Source organism: Ruditapes philippinarum, unplaced genomic scaffold, assembly GCF_026571515.1.
Source record: "Ruditapes philippinarum isolate M1 unplaced genomic scaffold, ASM2657151v2 ctg626_1_1_1_1, whole genome shotgun sequence".
In the NCBI taxonomy this organism is placed as follows: domain Eukaryota; kingdom Metazoa; phylum Mollusca; class Bivalvia; order Venerida; family Veneridae; genus Ruditapes; species Ruditapes philippinarum.
This window is the reverse complement of record NW_026861189.1, coordinates 153,416-173,713: the sequence shown is the minus strand read 5'-3', so window position 1 is coordinate 173,713 and position 20,298 is coordinate 153,416. Positions and strand designations below refer to the sequence as shown.

Sequence of the window (20,298 nt, the reverse complement as noted above, 5' to 3'; positions counted from 1 at the left end):
GCTATATCAATCCAATTTATTACTGTCAGGCAAAGTCAGTAAAGCAGCAAACAACAAATTCCAAGAAGAAACCCATGCCTAGAGAGTACAGGGACTGGGATAAGTATGTTTTTTCACAGATCTTTTATATAAAACAACACCATTAAACCATCTTATTGAATCCCAAAACCAACTGTATCTAATTAACATTTGCCACAAGTATAGAGCTGGTTAAGCGTGTAATTCCATGCAGTCTTGACCAGGCTTTATACTTGTAAGTAGCTCAATTTTTGTATATTTTGATATCAAAATCCCTTAAACTTTAAATGGACTGTTCCAAATTTAACTCTTGGCAAAGTCATAACAATTTGTCAGGGAAAGGATTAACAGAATATGTAAATTGAACAGTTTAGCTCTAACCATCCATAAAAATTGAACTAAAATGTCAGAATAAGTTTGTACAAAACTCTTATTGTTAGAATAATTCTTGCATTTTGTCTGGGAGATCTAATTATAAAAACATGTAATTAATTTTGCAGAATTGATGTTGAAAAGGAGCTGGAGAAAATAGACGAGCCTAATAAGAAAACTAAAGAGAAAACGGTCATAGGTAATAGAGAGGTGACAAACATTCCAGATAAGATTGATGCTAAAGGTAACATTGTTTACTAATGATGGTTGAAAATAGTTCAGGAATAGTGAAAAGATTTTGTTGTTGTTGTTGGGGGGAAGGGGGCATTGGTTAAAGTTGCTGACTTTGAACCGTTTGCCTCTTATCTCTGTAGGTTTAAGTTTTGAGAGATACTAGGATTCTATCATATAAGGAAGTCTGGTTTTTACATCAATTAAACATGTTTTTGGTTCTATCATCTTGTTGATCAGTCCCCTAACCAGCATTCCTTGATAACTAACCAGTAACTGAAGGGAAAAAAATTGAGTAAAATTGCAATTTTATTCTGTTACAGGTCTCTCAGACAGTGAGAAACTGTTGAAAGCAAATCGAGAAAAAGATAAAGGCAATGAGGTATGTATGTTAGCTTACCAAACAGGTAAATGATAATCTATGAACAATTGAACATAAGATATACCTAAACCTATGTACCAATTGAGTGAATACTTTATTTTACTTTATTTCAGCAAATATGAAATTTCTTAATTCAGAGTTTTGGATATCAAACTACTGATTCTTCTTGTCTTTATGCATTTGAACGTTGATTTATCCTTGTCAATGAAAAACTCAAAGGTCAAATCATTTCATAAACTAATGCACATACCTGACATTCAGGATTCTCCAGGATGTTGACCTTGCTTGTAGGTGTCCAGAAAAAGACTTTTCAAACTTAATATTCAGTTAAAATAAACTTTTCCACGACACTTTTACCAGATGCAAGCCCCAGTGCTCTTAGCAATACACAGGAGTCAATTGGTATATGGTATCCTTGCTATTTATTAATACATTAATTCCTGGCAATTATTGATTAAATGATCAATTTCTGATCAAAGAATCGAGATTCTCTGGCCTGAAATAAAATATTGTTTGTTTCCAAAAAAGATTAAATGCCAAATCAAAAAAAGGGTCTGTTGATAAGAATCTTTTTATCAATGTCATGTTTTTGAATTGTAAGTATACAAACTGGGATACATCTTAAATAAAAAATTTGAAACTTTGGCTCTAAACTTCAAAAAGATGCTAAGCATTCACAATTTGTTTTAAAAATCAATGTAACTTTAGATAGAAAAAAATTCTTTTGGATAAAAAATATTTTACCTAGCTAGCTGCCCACCATAGTGGCATACCCAAACCAGCATGGGTCGCAGGAGGGAAAAGAAAGATAATTTTAAGGCTGGCCTCAGGGACTTTGCGAGACTGGATCACAATTGGTGCTTCATCATCTGTGCAAGCCTTATCCACACCCAACACAGAGCAAGATGTTTTAATAATAACCATATCATACATGTTTGTGATTTCAGGCATTCAGGTCCAATGATTTTAAAGAGGCTATTACCTACTACTCTAGAAGTATATCACTCCAGCCCACTGCAGCCTCCTATAACAATAGAGCTCTTGCTTGTAAGTGTTTTCATATCTGTATAGCATTGATAAATGATTTCAATATACAGTTAGTTAAAATGGTTACATCATAAAACTTACAGAAAATGTAAGAAAAAAATATCTTTGAATTTAAATGAACTTGAAAAAAAACCATTAGATATCAAGGGTTGCACTCAAAAAATATGTTTAAGTGAATTTGTCTATAATGGAAGGTTTGTAATACCATAAATTATAATGTTGATAGTATTTAGTATCATACATTGACAATAAACCCTGAAAGAATTATACAAATGTACATGTATATGGATGTTTTTGGTGTGAGATACATAATGGTCTGTATATAGCAGATAATGAATTGTTCTAGAACAAGATATTATTATTCATCATATAAAGGGTCACACTAAATCACAAAGAACTTTTATCAATATTTCATTTTTTCAAGAAAATATTTTATATGAATATCCAAATGATACATTTCTATTGTATTTAGCGTAGTTATCAATATTTGAAATTCTGAAAATGTACCCATTGTAGACAAATCCATTTTAAAATTAAACATTTAATTTAATTGTGCTCCTTGGAATATAGTACTGCTTATCACTAGTAAGACAGTTGATCACAGAAAATATGAGTATAGTTTAATGATATTAATATAATATTCTGCTGTGCCTCTCACAGCTGTAGGTTAGAGCAGTGCAAGCATTGTCAGGTTATACATGTGAGGAAGCTATCCATCTTGCTTATGGAACATACTCAGATGCATGTTAGTGCTTGAAGTAGTGTATAGAGGGTCACCCTAGGTCTTCCTCCACCAGTAAAAGCAGGAAAGTCACCATATGACCTATACTGTGTTGGTGAGATGTGAAACCTAACATAAAAAAAAACAACGAAAAAACCTTTAATGAAGTACAATTATTAGTCAAAAATTGAAAAAGCATATATAATAACATTATTTTCTGTGTATTTTTGGTAGATTTAAAGACTTCTGATTGGCAGAAAGCAATAAATGATACAGACACTGTTCTAAAGCTGGAACCAGGCAATGTGAAAGGTACGGTCTTGTTCAGTCAGATGGGTATATCATTTTCTAACTTTCCTTCATAAAGATTTCATTTTATCTATGGCTTTCCCAAAAAATAGCTAAAGCAGAGATCTGCCGAGGACGCGATTTTGCGCCATTGGCGCTAAAAAAATGAGAATGGTGCAGGAAAATCAGCAGCAAAGGGGCATGGGCGCATCTAAGAAAACAAAACTGTCTGCTGGGTTATTTAGTCATCCAGTCAAAACTGGTACCAACAGCAACATGTTACCCATGCTCCTGTAATTACGCATATTCTTGAGTTTATCCATTCCCCTATAGCTTTTGTCCATGTTATCTACTTACCGCATTTCTTCTCATAATCCCTTTCCCACACAGATACTCATTTCTACTACTGTAAATTTAATCCAATAAAACAAACAAACAAATTATACAACTACTGAATATTTAAAATGATTATCGGTTACTGAAAAAAAAGTGTTGCTATTTTAAGAAATGCTGTAAGTTACAGTATAATCTGACAGGTGTTCAACTTGATCAACCCTAAGGTCACTGAAGTTCACGCAAGTTTTGGCTGATGAAGAGTAAAAAAAGATGTATATTTCGTCATCAGAATATTTGACAGGGTGATTAACCAATCAGAGAAACATTGTGCATGACTTTTTTCATGATCAAAAGGTCTGTCGGCAAATGTCTTTGATGTATGCTGTCTACACAGAGGCATACAAGGGGCAATAAAATTCGTCAATATACAGTGGTTAGGGACATTTGGTGCAAAGTATGAACAATTAAATGGATAATGCACAATATAAGACATTACAAGTAAGAACCAGCAATTATGTGAATAAATTTGCATATCAAATTTTTGAGCAGCCATTTAAAAAATATTTTGCCTGCAATTAATATTAGTTAAAAAGTTACCATGTAAGCATAATTTTTAATTATTGGTTAAGTACTGAATTATAAGTGAACCACTTGTCATAAAATATGATTTAAGTTTTATTACCAGGGAAATTCAATTATCTACTAACTTTTTAACAGTTATTTTGGTCAATGTTTACTTATTTTCCCAAGGCCCATACTTTGGTAAAAATGGCCCATCATTTTCAGACCAAGTGGGCCCAGGGCCCAGTACTTTCAAATTCTTGGCAGATCTCTGGCTAAAGGTTATGGCAATCTTCTTTCAGTAGAGTTATTTAATGTCCATCATGATCATTTGGTTGCTTTTGTCCAAACAAAGTAAGAAACAATTATGGCAGAGATGTAGAAAAACTGAACAGATGTAAGTTAAACTGGTCTAAAGTTCTTAAAATCATAACTTAAGATGATGTTTGTGCGTTTTTCTTTCAGCTTTGTTGAGAAGAGGAACAGCATATAAAGGGCTGAAAAAATTACAGAAAGCTAAAACGGACATTGAAAATGTGTTAGAGATTGAACCAAATAATAAAAAAGCTCAGGTAACTTTAAAATGTATTATAACCGGGAACAAAGTGTTTAATAGCTATGGATTTATACAAATGATTTACTTTTTGTATACTAAATTCAGATAGAGAATTTTGAAGTCTGATAAAGTTAAAAAGTAAGATTTGGTGTTCAAAATTGGAAAGTTTATCCTGTTTAAGTTTGTATAACACACATATGTCCATTTTATAACCCTGACAAATAAATGAAATGTATCTTTATATACAAGATTAAGATTACCATCATTCCAGAATTAGGCTGGCGAGGTTCTGCTCATGATCATTAAAATGTAGATGTGAAAATACTTTGAGTTATTATTTTTTTTATGATAAATTTTGTAACTATTTCATCACAGGAACTGTTACAAGATATAGAGAAAGATACTATAGAGAAGAAGAAGTCCGGGAGGAGAATGGTAATAGAGGAAGTGGAGGGCGAGGAAGAAGCTGAAACTGGTGACACAACTGAGAACTCTAATGTGTCATCACAGGGAGATAACTCTAAATTAGAATCTGTGAATAAAGAAAGTAATGAATCAAAAGAGAATGGCACTGTTAATAATAGTGATGATAAAGTTGATGAAAAACCAAAGAGAAGAATGCAGATTGTAGAAGTTGATAGTGAAAGTGATGATGATGAAGAGGAAGGTGAAGTGTTACTGAATGGAAATGCATCAGATGATGATGTAAACATTCCTGAAGTGAATAATGGACCAGTAAAAGATGAGCAGATAGCGAACAAGGATGAAGATATAATAGAAAGTAATATCCAATCTGAAGTGAAGGAAGAAATGGAAGAAGCTACAGCTGAAGATAAAGTTAGTGAAGAGACTGTTGAAGATATAGTAAATGAAGTAAAGAAAGATGATGATGCGGATGAAGGTAGAAGCTCACCAGTAGCTGCAGCTGAAGTTAAATCAGACACTGATAGTGCTGATGAAGATGAAAATACTGCCCAGTCTTCACCGTCAGAAGAAGACAAGAGTGTACCTATACATGACATAAAGAGACCAGTATTCTACATGAAAGAATTGCCACAGAAGATAGCTGTGATTAAAGAGGAGGCAACTACATTATTTAAAAGTGGACAATATGGCGAAGCTTGTCTTAAATACAATAAATTGATCAGTTCACTTGAAAATGGTAAATATTTTAACTTTTTTATTGCTTTGTGTCATGGGTAACTCCTACTTGGATTTGTAACTTGCTATTGGTCCTTTAACAGATTTCAGTATGAAAAACTTGTATGATTATATAAGCAGCCCACAGTATGTAGTCTGGTATATAATGAGTAAATAACTGGAACTAACTAAATAAATTAGTTAAAAACAATAAATTTTAAGTTATTAGATCTAGTTGCATTTTATGTCTACATCAATTATAAACAATGTAATATTAACATGCGTGCAAGTGTTCAGGCATATGCCTGAAGCTCAGGTTTTTGGTGACAATTTTCATCATGTTTTACTATAAGATTATGTAGGAAAATGATTATGAATTAAGTCAGTTTTCAATAGCGTGATTTTTTACTTATCATTATTTAAGTATTATAATATTCACATTAAGTCTTGCACCAGTTTATGTAGTTAAGCAAACTTTTCCATATTTGGCATAACATTGTAATAGTCAGATTTGTATATTAAGGTATTTCACATTTACAATAAATCATTCATCAACTGTTAATCCTTTGTGGCTATTACTAATTGAATAATCACTTTATTTCCGCAATTTTTTGCAAATTTTTGTGGCTATAAGAATCATATTCTATGGTAATTTTCTTAAAAAATTGGAAGAATAAAAACCTTACGAATATTAGCGAAATTCTGAGATTTCTTGCACCTCTAAGTTTTGATATTGGATCTTTTTATAGATGAGACTCAGACTGTAAACCTGTCATTGATGTACAGTAATCGTGCTGCCTGTCACTTGAAGACAGGAGATCTTCCAGGAGCTGTAAAAGATTGTAACTCTTCCCTAGAACTTATACCACATAGTGTTAAACCATTGCTAAGGAGAGCAATGGCATATGAACATTTAGAAAGGTTTGACAATTATGTTATTTGTGTATTATCTCTTAAGACCACTTTATTTGTAACTTATTATAATCAAAAGTCCCTGGCAGGACTCAGACCCACAGCTGTGTTAGTAATGCATTGTCCTTAAAGTGAATTGGTCTATAGCAGAAGAACTACAATATCATAAATATTTATGTTGATAGTATTCAGTATCTCATGTTAAAACAAACCAGGAAAGAATTACATATGCATGTTGGTAAGTGTTGGATACATGATCTGATATGACATAAATATATAGCAGATAATGAAGTGTTCTAGAACAAAATATTATTAAATACAGGATATTTGTTTGTTTTGCATGTAAGATTGAAATATAATTTCACTGAGTGAACACCAGATGCTATATGTTCACAAGTGGTGTAGCCACGAGTGAAAATATAATAGCTGGTGTTCACGAATGAAATATATTTCAATCTTATATGTAAAACCAATAAATTTTCTTTTTATTTCATGCTTTTAAGTGATTTTAAGTACTTTTTACTGATTTTGCCGCGTAACATCGCGCATGATGTATGGTGACATGGACTTTCTTTTCCTAAAGAAGCAAAATTTACATATGACGGCATTTATTTCTGCCTGTTATTCCATTTAGTTATGATTTTCTTTTCATCCGCATTCAGATATAGTTCGGCTTCAGTGAAAATTATATTTTATAAATTTCACTAGTGGTTTATCAGAATATAATTATCTGATATATTACAATAAAACACTGGAAAGCATGAAATAAATATTCATACCAAATCACTTTAGAATCAAGATACTGTTTTCCAGCAATATTTCATAAGATTACCCATATGATAAATTTCTGTTGTTTTTATGAATATTTGAAATATAAAGGAAAAATATGTTGATTATAGACCAATCTACTTCATATAATAATACCTTAATATATATATTTTACAGGTTCCGCCCAGCTTATATTGACTACAGACATGTTCTACTGTTGGATTCTAAAATGGATCATGCTCATTTAGGGACAAAAAGGTAAATGATTAAAAACTTTTACGAGTTTTCATGCCACTGAAGAGATGTGAATAAGTGGGCTTTTTTGACCTACCTCTTCCATTTTATCTACAGCAAAACTAACAAGAATGCTCTATATGATGCTTTGGACAGTTTAGCAAGGCCCATCAATTTGTTTCTAAGTTCTTACCTAATCAAGAACACTAGCATTGAAAGTGTAAACACTGCTTTAAGCAGCACACCTCCAGATATGTTTATTTTTATGAAAAGTTTCTTTTTAATGAGTATAATGTGTACAAGACAAGTGAGTTTACCCATTTTGAGGCACTTACTTTTTACAAACATTTCAAATTTTGTCATACTTTGCAGAATACATACTGAAAGATTTACCTGGAATGTAAAATTTTTATACATATCTTAAAAACTTGAAAACATTACCAGCAACTGTCATGATATATCCATTCTGAGTTCTATTGTATGAGTGGAATTCTAGTTTGGAATATTAAAATTTATTAATAGTGGTAATTTTTACTTGATTTATTCTATTATAATTTATCTATAACAGATGTCAGGAAATGTTGTTGCAGAAAGATGGACCTAGATGGCGAGAAAAAGTTCATCTAACTAAATTTTCACCATTCGAGGTACCAGACATCATTGGTCTTGATGGGAAATCAACATCTCAGCCAATGTATGCTCAACTACAAGCAGGCAGCCAATCACAGCCCACCTGTATAAATATGAACCAATCACAATCAACCTGTACCAGCCAATCAAAAGAGAGTTCATCTAGTCCATCTAAGAAAACTGAAATTAACATACCTATAACTAAACAAGAGAGTAAAAAAGTTCCAGAGTCAAAGAAATTAACACCACAGGAGCAATTTGATGCATTTAAGTTAGAAGGGAATGAGAAAGTAAAACAGGTAAATTGTTGGATCAATAAGTAACAGCTGCGAGTGATCAAAATTGCATCTTGTATTTAAACTGCATACTTCATATGTATTACAGTAACTCCAATGAGGTATAAAATCCTAAAAACTTAAAATTTGAATTTCTTATATATAGATTAACTGGGACACTTAAAATGGACCAATATGAAAAGGATAGACAAGAAATACAAAATTGAAAATTATAGTTTTGTGCAATTATTAGCCTGATTAAACACTTTTTTGGGGTCATTTAAAAAAAAATCTTTTGAACAACAAATATGACTATGAGCAATGTTATTTGCATATTTGATATATTGTTATATCATCAATATGTGGCTTTTGATATGTCAATACAAATTTTTTATAAATGACAGCCCTGTAAACATAATAAATGTCTATATCTTTTTAGCCTTGTATTGTAATGTTGTCAAATATGATAATGATATTGTATTTGTTGTATTAAAGATTTTTCTACTATACACATAAGTCCAACTAAGTGCTCTTGTCAAAGAGATATTGAGATAATTCTGGATTGGAATGTTTGTTAGATTGGTCAAACCATTCATACTTTACTTGGCTTAAATTTGTTCTTTGAATAAAAAGATATGTATATATGTTTATCTTTTGGTGTTTTTATTTTTACAGAGTAAATTTAAGGAGGCAATAGAATGTTATAATAAATGTGAGGATGTAATGCCAGGTCAGGTTGCTGTCTATACTAACCGAGCTTTGTGTTTTATTAGAACCAATCAGGTAAACTGCTGTTATAATTACTTTAACAAATTGATTTGTAATTTTTAAAAATACCTACTGCTATAGTATATGTCTTGGTAATTCCTTGATGAATTGGCAAGTGCTTTTTGTACTTTCTGCATCATTGCTGTAAAACAACTATAATTGCTAAATTTCGAGAGAGAAGAGAATATAACAAGCATACATTTCTTTGATAAAAAAAAAGAACAGAAGCTTTCATTGTCTTTTTGTTTTATGTCAATAGAATCTTTAAATGAACCTAAGTCTATATAGATGTATTAGAGCAATGGTAAGTACAAAACAACAGATATGCAGTTAATGCTTCAACTGTCAGCTTCTATGTACAATATATTGCAGTCACTTAGTCTGTACTAATTAAATTGAATTTAAAAAAATGATTTGAACTAATGTTTTCTTTAGACAAGTATATTATTATTATAAAGCACTTATTGGCTAGAAACTAATTTTTTGACAATTATATAACTTAAACTGAGAAAGTAAACATTTAATATACAGGGAAAGAAGGCTGAGGAAGATTGCAGTAAGGCACTGGGGATAGAGAAAGATAATGTGAAGGCTTTGTTTAGGAGGGCTCAGGCTAGAAAGGTATAAATACAATCATATGAATTCTTTCAGCATTCCAGTTACAATTTTAAAGCAGCATGTCTCAAGATACATGCTTATTTTCATGAAAAATTTTTATACAAAAAGTGAAATATTGTCAAGTGAAAAAGAAAGAATGCAAACAAATGAATTTTACCATATAGTAATTGCATTTTATAGTCTAAGTTTCATGCTTACGCACGTTCACCGACTTTACAGCTATTACCCCTGGTCATCGGGCTACTGGTATCTATCTATCAATCTCCCTGGGGAGTCTTTTAACTCCGCTTAGTGCAGCCGACACTTTGGCGCAACGGATTTATACCACCCTCGCAGGTACCCATTTACACCTGGGTGAAGTGAATCAATCGCAGGTAAATTTCTTGCTCAAGGAAATTAGCAGTGCCCCTAGTGGGGTTCGAACCCGGGACCTCTCGATCCCTAAGCGCGCGTCCTAGCACTGGACTACTGCTCCTACAAATATAAACTTAGATGAAACTTGTCTTAAGAAATGTAATAAAAGATTGCGACAGGTAGGTATCACCGTATGGCTTCCACCGATGAAAATACCTTAACATATATTTTTATTGCAGATGTTAAAACAGTATAGGGAAGGCATCGAGGACCTTAAACATTTACTTCAAGTTGATCCCAAAAATACGGCAGCAAAGAAGGAAATGGAACTTCTGAAAAACTACTGGAGAGAGGTTAATTTATACTTTAATATAATTTTTATACTTCCATAAATAGTTCAGAACATTAAACCTAAATGCTGAGTTTCTTAAATAGACTTGTCCAGCCCTGTCCATTATCAATTTTTGGGATATAGTATAATAAGATGAAAATATTGTCTAAATTGGTCAGCCAACAGTATAAAGCCTAGTCAGACTTCACAGGAATGAAAGCTGGCCTGGCTCACAATGGCGGCAAAAGTAAAACACTTTTAATTCTAGCAAAATAAGGGTTAATCTACTTCCATCAATACATGTTATTCTGAATATGAATTTATACATATAAAACAATAGTAAACAGGGATTTTTTGGGGTTTATTTTATAGCCGATATTCTGTCATATTCCCAATTGAAAATAGTATATTATTTTCCCAATCCACAGGAAAAAATTCACAATTGAAAGTTACAAAGTAAAAAATATTGAATAACTAATTCTAATATCTTTGAAAATAAGGGTTTCTTCGCTGTTATGGTGCTTAAATGTTTGAAGATGCCATCCTAGACAGTAATTCTTTCCATTTACTTAATCACTGCAAAAGTTAAGTCATGCTTTTTTTCCATTTTGTAACAAAACCGCTTAAATTACCAATTCCATGGGAATGGTCATGTTCCCGAAATTCTGGAAAAAAAACCCGGGTAAAGATAGAATTTAGATCTAGCGTTCAGAATAGTAGCCTTATGTTGGATTATGATAAGCTATCCAATGTCAGGTTCTTAAACATTTTTAACTGTTTATATAGGTAGTTTGTATGTTTGTTATCATTATCAACTCTGAAAGACAGTTTACATTTTTCATTGAATATTTTTGATGATTACATTAAATTAAATGTCTTAATTACAGTTGTCTACATGAGGTAATGGGAATATATTTCATTTAAATTGTGACAGACATTGATTTCTAGTATAAAAAATGATACCTATTCCTACACCAAACTCATTCATAATTACAGGAATTGGAGAACATGAAGAAAAACATTGGCAATTTAAAAAAGCACAAAGAAGAATTGACCGACCATGTTACTGGTGCCTGCTCTAGTAAACCTGAGACTAGTTCCCAGTCTAGTAAAGCAAAGCCTAGATCCCAGTCTGGTAAATCAAAACCTGGTTCTCAGTCTGGTAAAGGAAAGACTGATTCACAAAGTACTACAGCAAAGACCAGTTCATCAGCAGATAAAGGAAAGACTGGAAAAGAAAGAAAGCGTATGGTAATACAGGAAGTTGATAGTGAAGAGGAAAGTATTCCAGGTAATTCAGTGTAATCTGTATGTGTTTATATAAGATTTTGAAATAAATAAGCTTATGTCATTTAGATATCTGTGTCATGTACACAGCCTAATTTTATTTTAGCTACTATCCTTTATTTTTTAGTCTTGTTGAAATTCTTAAACATACTTTTCCAGTTTTCTCTTTTTATACTGTTTGTTATCATTTTGAAAATACAAAGTTGGGAAGTCATCAGAAGAGCTACACTCTTTACTAATGGCAAAGGTTAATGTGTTTCAGTTTGGAATTATTAGAATAAAATTGATTTACTTAATGTGATCCAAAAGGTTTCAACTTTAGTTGATAACATTTTCCTGCAAAACACTTTTACAAAAAATAATTCCCTAGCACTATTCCAAAAACTTTGAGGACAGTTCGTGTATATGACATTTTATTTGTATATTGAAATGGAGTCTGTGTTGACACATGTCATGTCTGTGGCAGTCACTTTATATTTCTGTACAATTGGATAAGCAGTATAACAAAAATCATAGAACAATTAAAGTGCAAGGTTATATTGTTACAATCACTAGAAAGGTATATATTTTATTTGTAGCCATGAGTTTTTATCATATGAAAAAAAAAGTAAACAAAACTTTCAGACTTTTAATTTTGCCATACATTAATTTTGCATCTGGGGAAATGTGCAGTGATATTAAAATGAATATTTATAGTTGACATAGTTATTATACCCCCAAAAACGAAGTTTGGGGGGGTATATAGGAGTCACCCGGTGGTCAGTCGGTTGGTCGGTCGGTCCAGCGGTCGGTCGGTCCAGCGGTCCGTTGCATTTTCCTTGTCCGGAGCATAACTTGAAGACTAATGGTTGGAATTCAATATAACTTCATACAATGGTCAAGCACATTGAGAGGAAGTGCAGTGCACAAGAACCATAACTCCATCTTTGTTACTTTTCCTTGTACGGAGCATAACTTGAAAAATACTGGTTGAAACTCGAAACAACTTCATACAATTGTCAAGCACAATAAGGGGAAGTGCAGTGCACAAGAACCATAACTCTATCTAAAGTAATTACAGAGTTATTGCCCTTTGTTATTTTTCCATTGCTTTCTTTTGTCCGGACTCAAACTTGAAGACTAATTGTTGGAATTCAATATAACTTCATACAATGGTCAAGCACATTGAGAGGAAGTGCAGTGCATGAGAACCATAACTCCATTTTGACTAATTACAGAGTTACTGCCCTTTGTTACTTTTCCTTGTCTGGAGCATAACTTGAAAACTACTGGTTGGAATTCAATACAACAGTGATATTAAAATGAATATTTATAGTTGACATAGTTATTATACCCCCAAAAACGAAGTTTGGGGGGGTATATAGGAGTCACCCGGTGGTCGGTCGGTTGGTCGGTCGGTCGGTCGGTTGGTCGGTCGGTCCAGCGGTCCGTTGCATTTTCCTTGTCCGGAGCATAACTTGAAGACTAATGGTTGGAATTCAATATAACTTCATACAATGGTCAAGCACATTGAGAGGAAGTGCAGTGCATGAGAACCATAACTCCATCTTGACTAATGACAGAGTTATTGCCCTTTGTTACTTTTCCTTGTCTGGAGCATAACTTGAAAACTACTGGTTGGAATTCAATACAACTTCATGCAGTTGTCAAGCACATTAAGAGGAAATGCAGTGCACAAGAATTATAACTCCATTTTGACAAATTACAGAGTTATTGCCCTTTGATACTTTTCCTTGTCTGGAGCATAACTTAAAACATACTGGTTGGAATTTAAAACAACTTCATACAATGGTCAAGCACAATAAGAGAAAGTGCAGTGCACAAGAACCATAACTCCATTTTGACTAATTACAGAGTTACTGCCCTTTGTTACTTTTCCTTGTCCAGAGCATAACTTGAAAACTACTAGTTGGAATTCAAAATTATTTCATACTATGGTCAAGTATATTGAATGGAAGCGCAGTGCACAGAAAGCATAACTCTTTTTTGACTAATTTAAAAGTTTTTGCCCTTGTTACTTTTTATTGTCCAGTGCATAACTTGAAAATTAATGGTTGGAATTCAATGAAACTTTATACAATGGTCAAGGGCAGTGAGATGAAGTGCAGTGCACAAGAACAATAACTCTATTTGGACTTATTACAGTTATTGCTTTTGTTACTTTTTTGTCCAGTGCATAACTTGAAAACTAGTAGTTGGAATTCAATACAACTTCATACAATGGTCAAGCGCAATGAGAGGAAGTGCAGTGTACAATAGCCATAACTCAATCTTCAGTATTTATAGAGTTATTGCCCTTTGTTCCTTTTCCTTGTCTTTCTGGACTTCTTACAGAGTAATTCAATAAAACTTCATCAATGGCCAACCACATTGAAAGGAAATGCAACATACAAGAACCACAACTATCTTTAATTGCCCACAACCAACTCTGTTTCAATTCTTTATAAGGTATTCTGTTACTAGTAACATCCTCATTTCCGAAGCAGTCTTGCGGGGGGTATTAATCACATTTAGTGATAGTTCTAGTTTTTATTTAATTATCTAAAAAATATTTCTTTTTTCATATAATGGATATGTTAATTCAAGTGCTTTTATTATAACATTAACAGAGATATCAAGCAAAAGTTCAGAGTCCAAGCCCAGTGTTAAAGGACAAGACTCTAAACCTAAAGTTGAAGTTATAAACTCTGAAACAAATGAAGCAAAATCAAAACCAGTCAAAAAACAAAAAGACAGTAGTAAACCAGTCAATTCTCAGTCTGGTTCTAGCAAAAAAGATACAAAATCCAGTCAAAAGAAGTCAACAATAAAGGAAACCAGTCAAGGTTTACCTAGTGTACCACAGACAGCACCTAAACTAGACAAAGCCACGCCATATGAGTTTATATCAGCTTGGAATGCCCTAAAGAAAGCAGAGAATGTGAAGCCATATTATGATCTACTGAAACAAATTAAACCTAGTGATATTAAAACTGGTAAGTGTGATCTACAGTATTTATCAAATTTATAATTGTATTGTAGTGTTACAGTCTCTCAGTAATGTCATTTTACTTCAAGGTTGATTTTATTTTTAAAAAAGTTTTATTTAAACCATTTGAATATCTAGATTTGCTTGAGGAGAAAAACTCTTTCTGAAAATCATTTCCAAGTCTTTTAGGCAAGCATGAACCACAGATTTCAGGTAGGCTAGCCCGATGTAGCTTCCACACTTGAAAAGGTTCAAATAACCTTATTTGATTTGGTGAACCCCTTTAATTTCGATGGCTTGAAATAACATAGTAATAGTAATAATAATAACAATCAGTTATTTTGTCATGGAGGATTCATTCATTTTAATGCTCCCACTTAGGGTGACAGTATATAGACCCTTGAATGGCAATCATTCTTTTGGACCATATACTGACAAAACAGTGGAATGTGGGTGCATTCATGTCCTATGGGCACATTTCTAGTGTATTCTCAGTCCATGTTGTGTGTGAAATGTTACAATGTTTTGTTGTTATTTTTTTTTAGTGATATCAAACAAACTAGATGGGAATATGCTCAATACAATAACAAGATGTGTGTCGGAACACTATTTGCCAAATGGTAAGTTAAACCCATTTATCCTTGTGTTTAAACATATTTCTTTAAGCTTGGTTGTGAAACAAGTTCTTGCAACTTATATTAATCACTTTCGAGTCTTCTTCCTGGAACCAATCAGTACTGGTGTCATATAAGAAACATAGTCGTAAACGATTAGGGCTCAAACCCATGATCCATTGTTTGAGAGGCAGACACCTTAACCACTAGGCCACCGCTCCCCTTGATCCTGCTATATTTGTGTTATATTCGTGTATTGATTTAGTTGAGGGGAGCCTGCTTTCAAAATTATAGTAATGACAGTATAGAGGCTAGTCAGATTGAATGGATGTGCAAAATGGCCAGGGATTATAGATATGGACAAAAAAAAATTGATATCTGCTAGCTCTTGAGAAATTAATAAACATTAAAATCTTTTTGGTTACACCTTAGCTTTGAAATGGCAACTTAATTTTTATCCATGTGATCAGTGCAGATTAAGATTATCTATCAGGCAAATTTATGCCTTTTCATCATGGTCTGCACGTTTCGCTAATCAGTCAGTACATATTTTGAACATTTCTATAAAATTATGAAAGGTAGGGTTCAGATTGAAAGATGGACAAGTCGCCTGGTGGTATGGGCAGAATTAGTTGTTGATTTAATTTTAGTTTTTTTTTAGTTTGATTTAATTTTTAAGTTTTAATTGTTTAGATATGGTATATCATGCTTCCACAGAACTTGCTAATGTATTAACTTTCATGATATTATTATCTTTGTTGTTCACATTATGTTTTTATCATGAGGTTTCATTTATTTACAGGAGAGGTAGATACTAGCTATGAATTGCTGAAAAATCTTTCCACTGTGCCCAGATTTGGAACTGTGTCAATGTTTATGTCACAGAAAGAAAAGAACGGTATGTGTTACAGATATTTTACCCTTTCTTGTGACAATAGGCTGTTCCTACTTTGGTTTTGGATTTATGTTTGTTCAAATAAACTTTATGTTTTAGATCAACTTCTTTTTTCTACATAAGGCTGGTTAAATGGTTACTCTTCTGCTCCTCATAGTTATACTGGAATCACTTTGTCCTGTCAGTTCATTTGGTCAGTCAATCACTACCCTGTCTGCTCTGTAAACCTATATTAAATCCTGTGTCAGGGGTGATTGAGTTATTGGTCAGTTCTGTGACAGCTCAAGTTAATTAAGCTTTGTTAAAGCAATGACAGGGAGCATCTATGATCATCTGAGATAATGATATCCTTCTTTGTTTATAAAGCTAATGGATAGTTTGACCATAATTAAAGATCCTGTATGTTGTATTCAAACTAAATAAAATTATATGTATGTACATAATTATGCAAATAAAACAATTTTTTTCAAACATCGAAAAATATGTACTGCAAATATCTGTGCATATTATATGTTATCATTAAAATACATGTATATGCATTTATTTCTTATTGTAAAATTTGACTTAAACTTAAGTTTATAGAAAAAAAAATTTTATTACCTCCCTTTATTTACATGAAATGTTAAGTTTGGTAATATCTTTATAAATAATGCTTTTTGGAACCTATAATATTGATAAATTTTAATTTGAGCATCATATTAATGATTTAAAACCATAAAAAAATTGTGTTACAGAATTTAAAATATAGGATATAATAACTTAGTAAAAATATATTTTATATTTAAATAACATTTTCATTCTTATCTTTTTACAGATGTTAAATCAGTTATGACAGAACTGGAATCTCATCCGTCCAAGACATACAGCCAAGAGGACATAAATAAGCTTAAAAAAGAATACAGTGTCTAACAAATTAACCTTGAAGAATTTATAACCTGTTACAAGTATGGAGTGCTGATGTACTCAGATAATAGGACTTTTTAGCAGAAGATAATGAACCAAAGTATTAGAGAATCAGTATTTTTTCTCAGTAAATTACATTTGTATCAGGTTATTTCACAGTGTACCAACAACCCCACTCGGACACGACAGATGTCCGGATCTAAACCATTATAGACAAGTATCCAGAGTATAGTTTGATACGGTTTTTCAGTTTGGGTACAAGCCCAATGGTACAAATCCAAATATGTCTTGCACTGTACAGAATTCTGTTCAAAGACCATTTAATTCTAAATCTGATTTACATTTTTTTCAGTACTTTTTGCATACATATGCACATAAATATTGGTCTTTATTTGTGTGACTTTTGTGATGAAATAGGCATACATTTAGGGGGAAAATGACATTAAGGTTTTAGATTGTACTTGTAGACATAATGAACCTTTGATTTTAGAAGTTCCACCTTTATACGGTTCCTCTATATCTAATAAGTAATACTGTATCTAAATTCTCTAATGTTTTTGTTAAACATATGCCTCCATGTTAATTGATAGACATATTGAAACATAACCTTGACTGCCTGTTATGACTTTAATGTTCAAAATAATATTTAAGTAAGGAAATTTTACTGTTACTAATTTATATTTGTATTTATTAAGAGTAGGAATGGGGAAAAAATTGTGTTTTAGAACAAATTTGTCGACTGCCTTGGTTTTCATTAAAGTATTTGTACTGTAAATGATGTTATTTAAACCAGATATTGATGTATTCTCGTGCTATTCTTTATGCAGAAACTACTGTTCACCTGATTATTGTTCATGTTTTTCTGGAGATGATATACAGTAAACTTTGTTTTGTTTTCTTTCATGAATTCTTTATGTTTATGCCAAAACACTTTTGTATTTTAAATGAAAATTAAACTGTAGATTTAAGGTTTGTTATACTTTCTTTTTGACTATTTATGATTGTTTAAGATGAATCCTAATGTGTTTCTTGTTATTTATTGTGGTTGTGTTCATGAGGTATTGATAGCCTGTGCAGTTCTCTTACTCTGTAAAAAATGATATGGCACACATATGCATATTTATTGAGTTTACTTCACATTTATTACCGGTATACAAACATAGCATAATGTCATGTTAAAGGTTAGCATTAAAGTACATGTTTAAGCGTGTCAGTTACAGAGTGGTTCTTTATAAACTGTTATTATTTTGGTCACATGATAAATAGAATATAATGTTTGTTTAAGTTGATGACTACATTTATTGAATTGAGCCATAGACTCGCATATATCATTACAATGTATTTAACTCGTTAAATAAATTCAGTATAGAACCTATACTTGTTACATATCCTGTATGTCTCACAGTCTGGAACATAATGTTACTTCAGAGTCCCATGATGTACAATTTAATTAGAAGCTCTCTGGTGGGTTATTATATATAACTTGTAAAAACTAGAACATCTCTTGTAGCTTTGTATTCAATTATTTGCCTGCTGGAGGCAACAGTTTCCTCCCATGTGACAAGTGCAGACCAATATTGGTTAGCATGGATTATTCAGTCTGTATTCAATTTTAGACTTTCCTAAAAAATGATAAAAGGATTCACTCCAGTATGAATAATGGAGAAGTCCATTTGAAATATTAGCATGACACAGGTTATCTCCTCAATCTTGAAAAAATATACAATCTTCATATACTTGTTTTCTATGGAGTGGACTTTTTAAACTGATGTAGGGAATATGTTATGACACTGAGGTAGAAATATCTTTCTCAAAACCAAGGGTACACTTTATTGATATTGAAATGATTAACATGAACTTCAGAGATTTTGAGATTTCATTGAATAATTTATCACTTTTTTGATACTCCTTATACTTTGATTGATTTATACTTGCATTTGGGGTTTTAATTTTTAAACATAAAGCATAATACATGAATCGAGTGTTATATTTAAGTGATATACATATATGGTGATGATATGAGGTTATTATAATATTGAATTCTACTGGACAAGACATAAGTCGAGTCTGATACAGTTTTGTAGCTGTGAACAAGTCCATGTATACATGGTTGTATTTGATAAGGTGTGATATAAAAGTAGATCTGAAAACAGTTGAAAGGTGCTTATACAGTTCTTAGCTTGATTATTTAGAGAATGGTGAAACTATCCTCGCACATTGCAAGCATTACACTTGGTTCCAGTTTTGCATTCAACTTCATATTTTATAAACCACTGAAGGTTTTTATTTGAAACCTTGAATATGTCTTTTAGTGCCTAATAGTAAGTCACTCTCAAAGACCTGTAGCTCTTGCATTGATTTTGACTGGATTATGCCCTTTGTGATAAATCCTGTATTGATAATTTCACTTGCTTTACAATCATACACAGAGAATGGTTGAGCTTTGATATCAGTCAGGCAGCACTTATTATAATGGGTAAATATTTTGTATGATTTATAAAATATTGGATTGTTAAAAATCTTGTGTTTTTTTTCCTTCAAGCTGTATCTTATAAATTATGATAACTTGATTTTGTTTATTGTGACAGTACATTAAATGTATCCAAGGAGATCATTAAAATTAAGCTTTTCTGAACAAAATTTTGATGTCTTAGTGTTTATAAAATCTGATTAATTATTTGCATAATATTTTTTTTCTGTTTGTTTAACGCTTTGTTTTTCTTTTATTGTTATAATTTCTATATAAGACTTGTAGATACAAAGAAAAAATATATATAATTGCTCTTAAAGTTTTTGTTATTGAGTTTTTGATTTATGAATTTTATGTTTAAGTTTAAAGTGTTCTTGTAGATTAAAATGGTTGTGTTGACTGCATAATTTTATGGAGCAAATTTAACTTATATGATATGTTTTATGGGAAGATGAATAAAAACAGGAATGAGTGAGTTCTTGTAATGTAAATTTTATTGTTGTAAATGGATGTATTGAATTGTTTGATTTTTGCTGCAACATTGTTTTATTAATCCAGGATAGATCTTATGTCAGTAAGTCACTTGACAAAGTGAAGCAATAAAAATGTCTTGCAAATA

At 31.9% G+C, this 20,298-nt stretch overlaps 1 protein-coding gene across 1 annotated transcript in view; it reads left to right on the top strand.

The window, feature by feature from the left end:
• The window catches only part of LOC132714775 (sperm-associated antigen 1-like), a 27,706-nt gene extending 7,408 nt beyond the window's left edge, over positions 1-20,298 (top strand). Inside the window, exons 6-23 of the mRNA XM_060697692.1 lie at positions 30-103; positions 519-634; positions 945-1,003; positions 1,951-2,050; positions 3,006-3,083; positions 4,422-4,528; positions 4,888-5,674; positions 6,402-6,573; positions 7,510-7,590; positions 8,135-8,495; positions 9,147-9,254; positions 9,771-9,860; positions 10,451-10,564; positions 11,539-11,833; positions 14,376-14,804; positions 15,343-15,417; positions 16,214-16,309; positions 17,121-20,298. Coding sequence (XP_060553675.1) covers positions 30-103; positions 519-634; positions 945-1,003; positions 1,951-2,050; positions 3,006-3,083; positions 4,422-4,528; positions 4,888-5,674; positions 6,402-6,573; positions 7,510-7,590; positions 8,135-8,495; positions 9,147-9,254; positions 9,771-9,860; positions 10,451-10,564; positions 11,539-11,833; positions 14,376-14,804; positions 15,343-15,417; positions 16,214-16,309; positions 17,121-17,215 — 3,237 coding nt within the window. The 3' untranslated portion in view covers positions 17,216-20,298. The remainder of the gene's footprint in view (positions 1-29; positions 104-518; positions 635-944; positions 1,004-1,950; positions 2,051-3,005; positions 3,084-4,421; positions 4,529-4,887; positions 5,675-6,401; positions 6,574-7,509; positions 7,591-8,134; positions 8,496-9,146; positions 9,255-9,770; positions 9,861-10,450; positions 10,565-11,538; positions 11,834-14,375; positions 14,805-15,342; positions 15,418-16,213; positions 16,310-17,120) is intronic.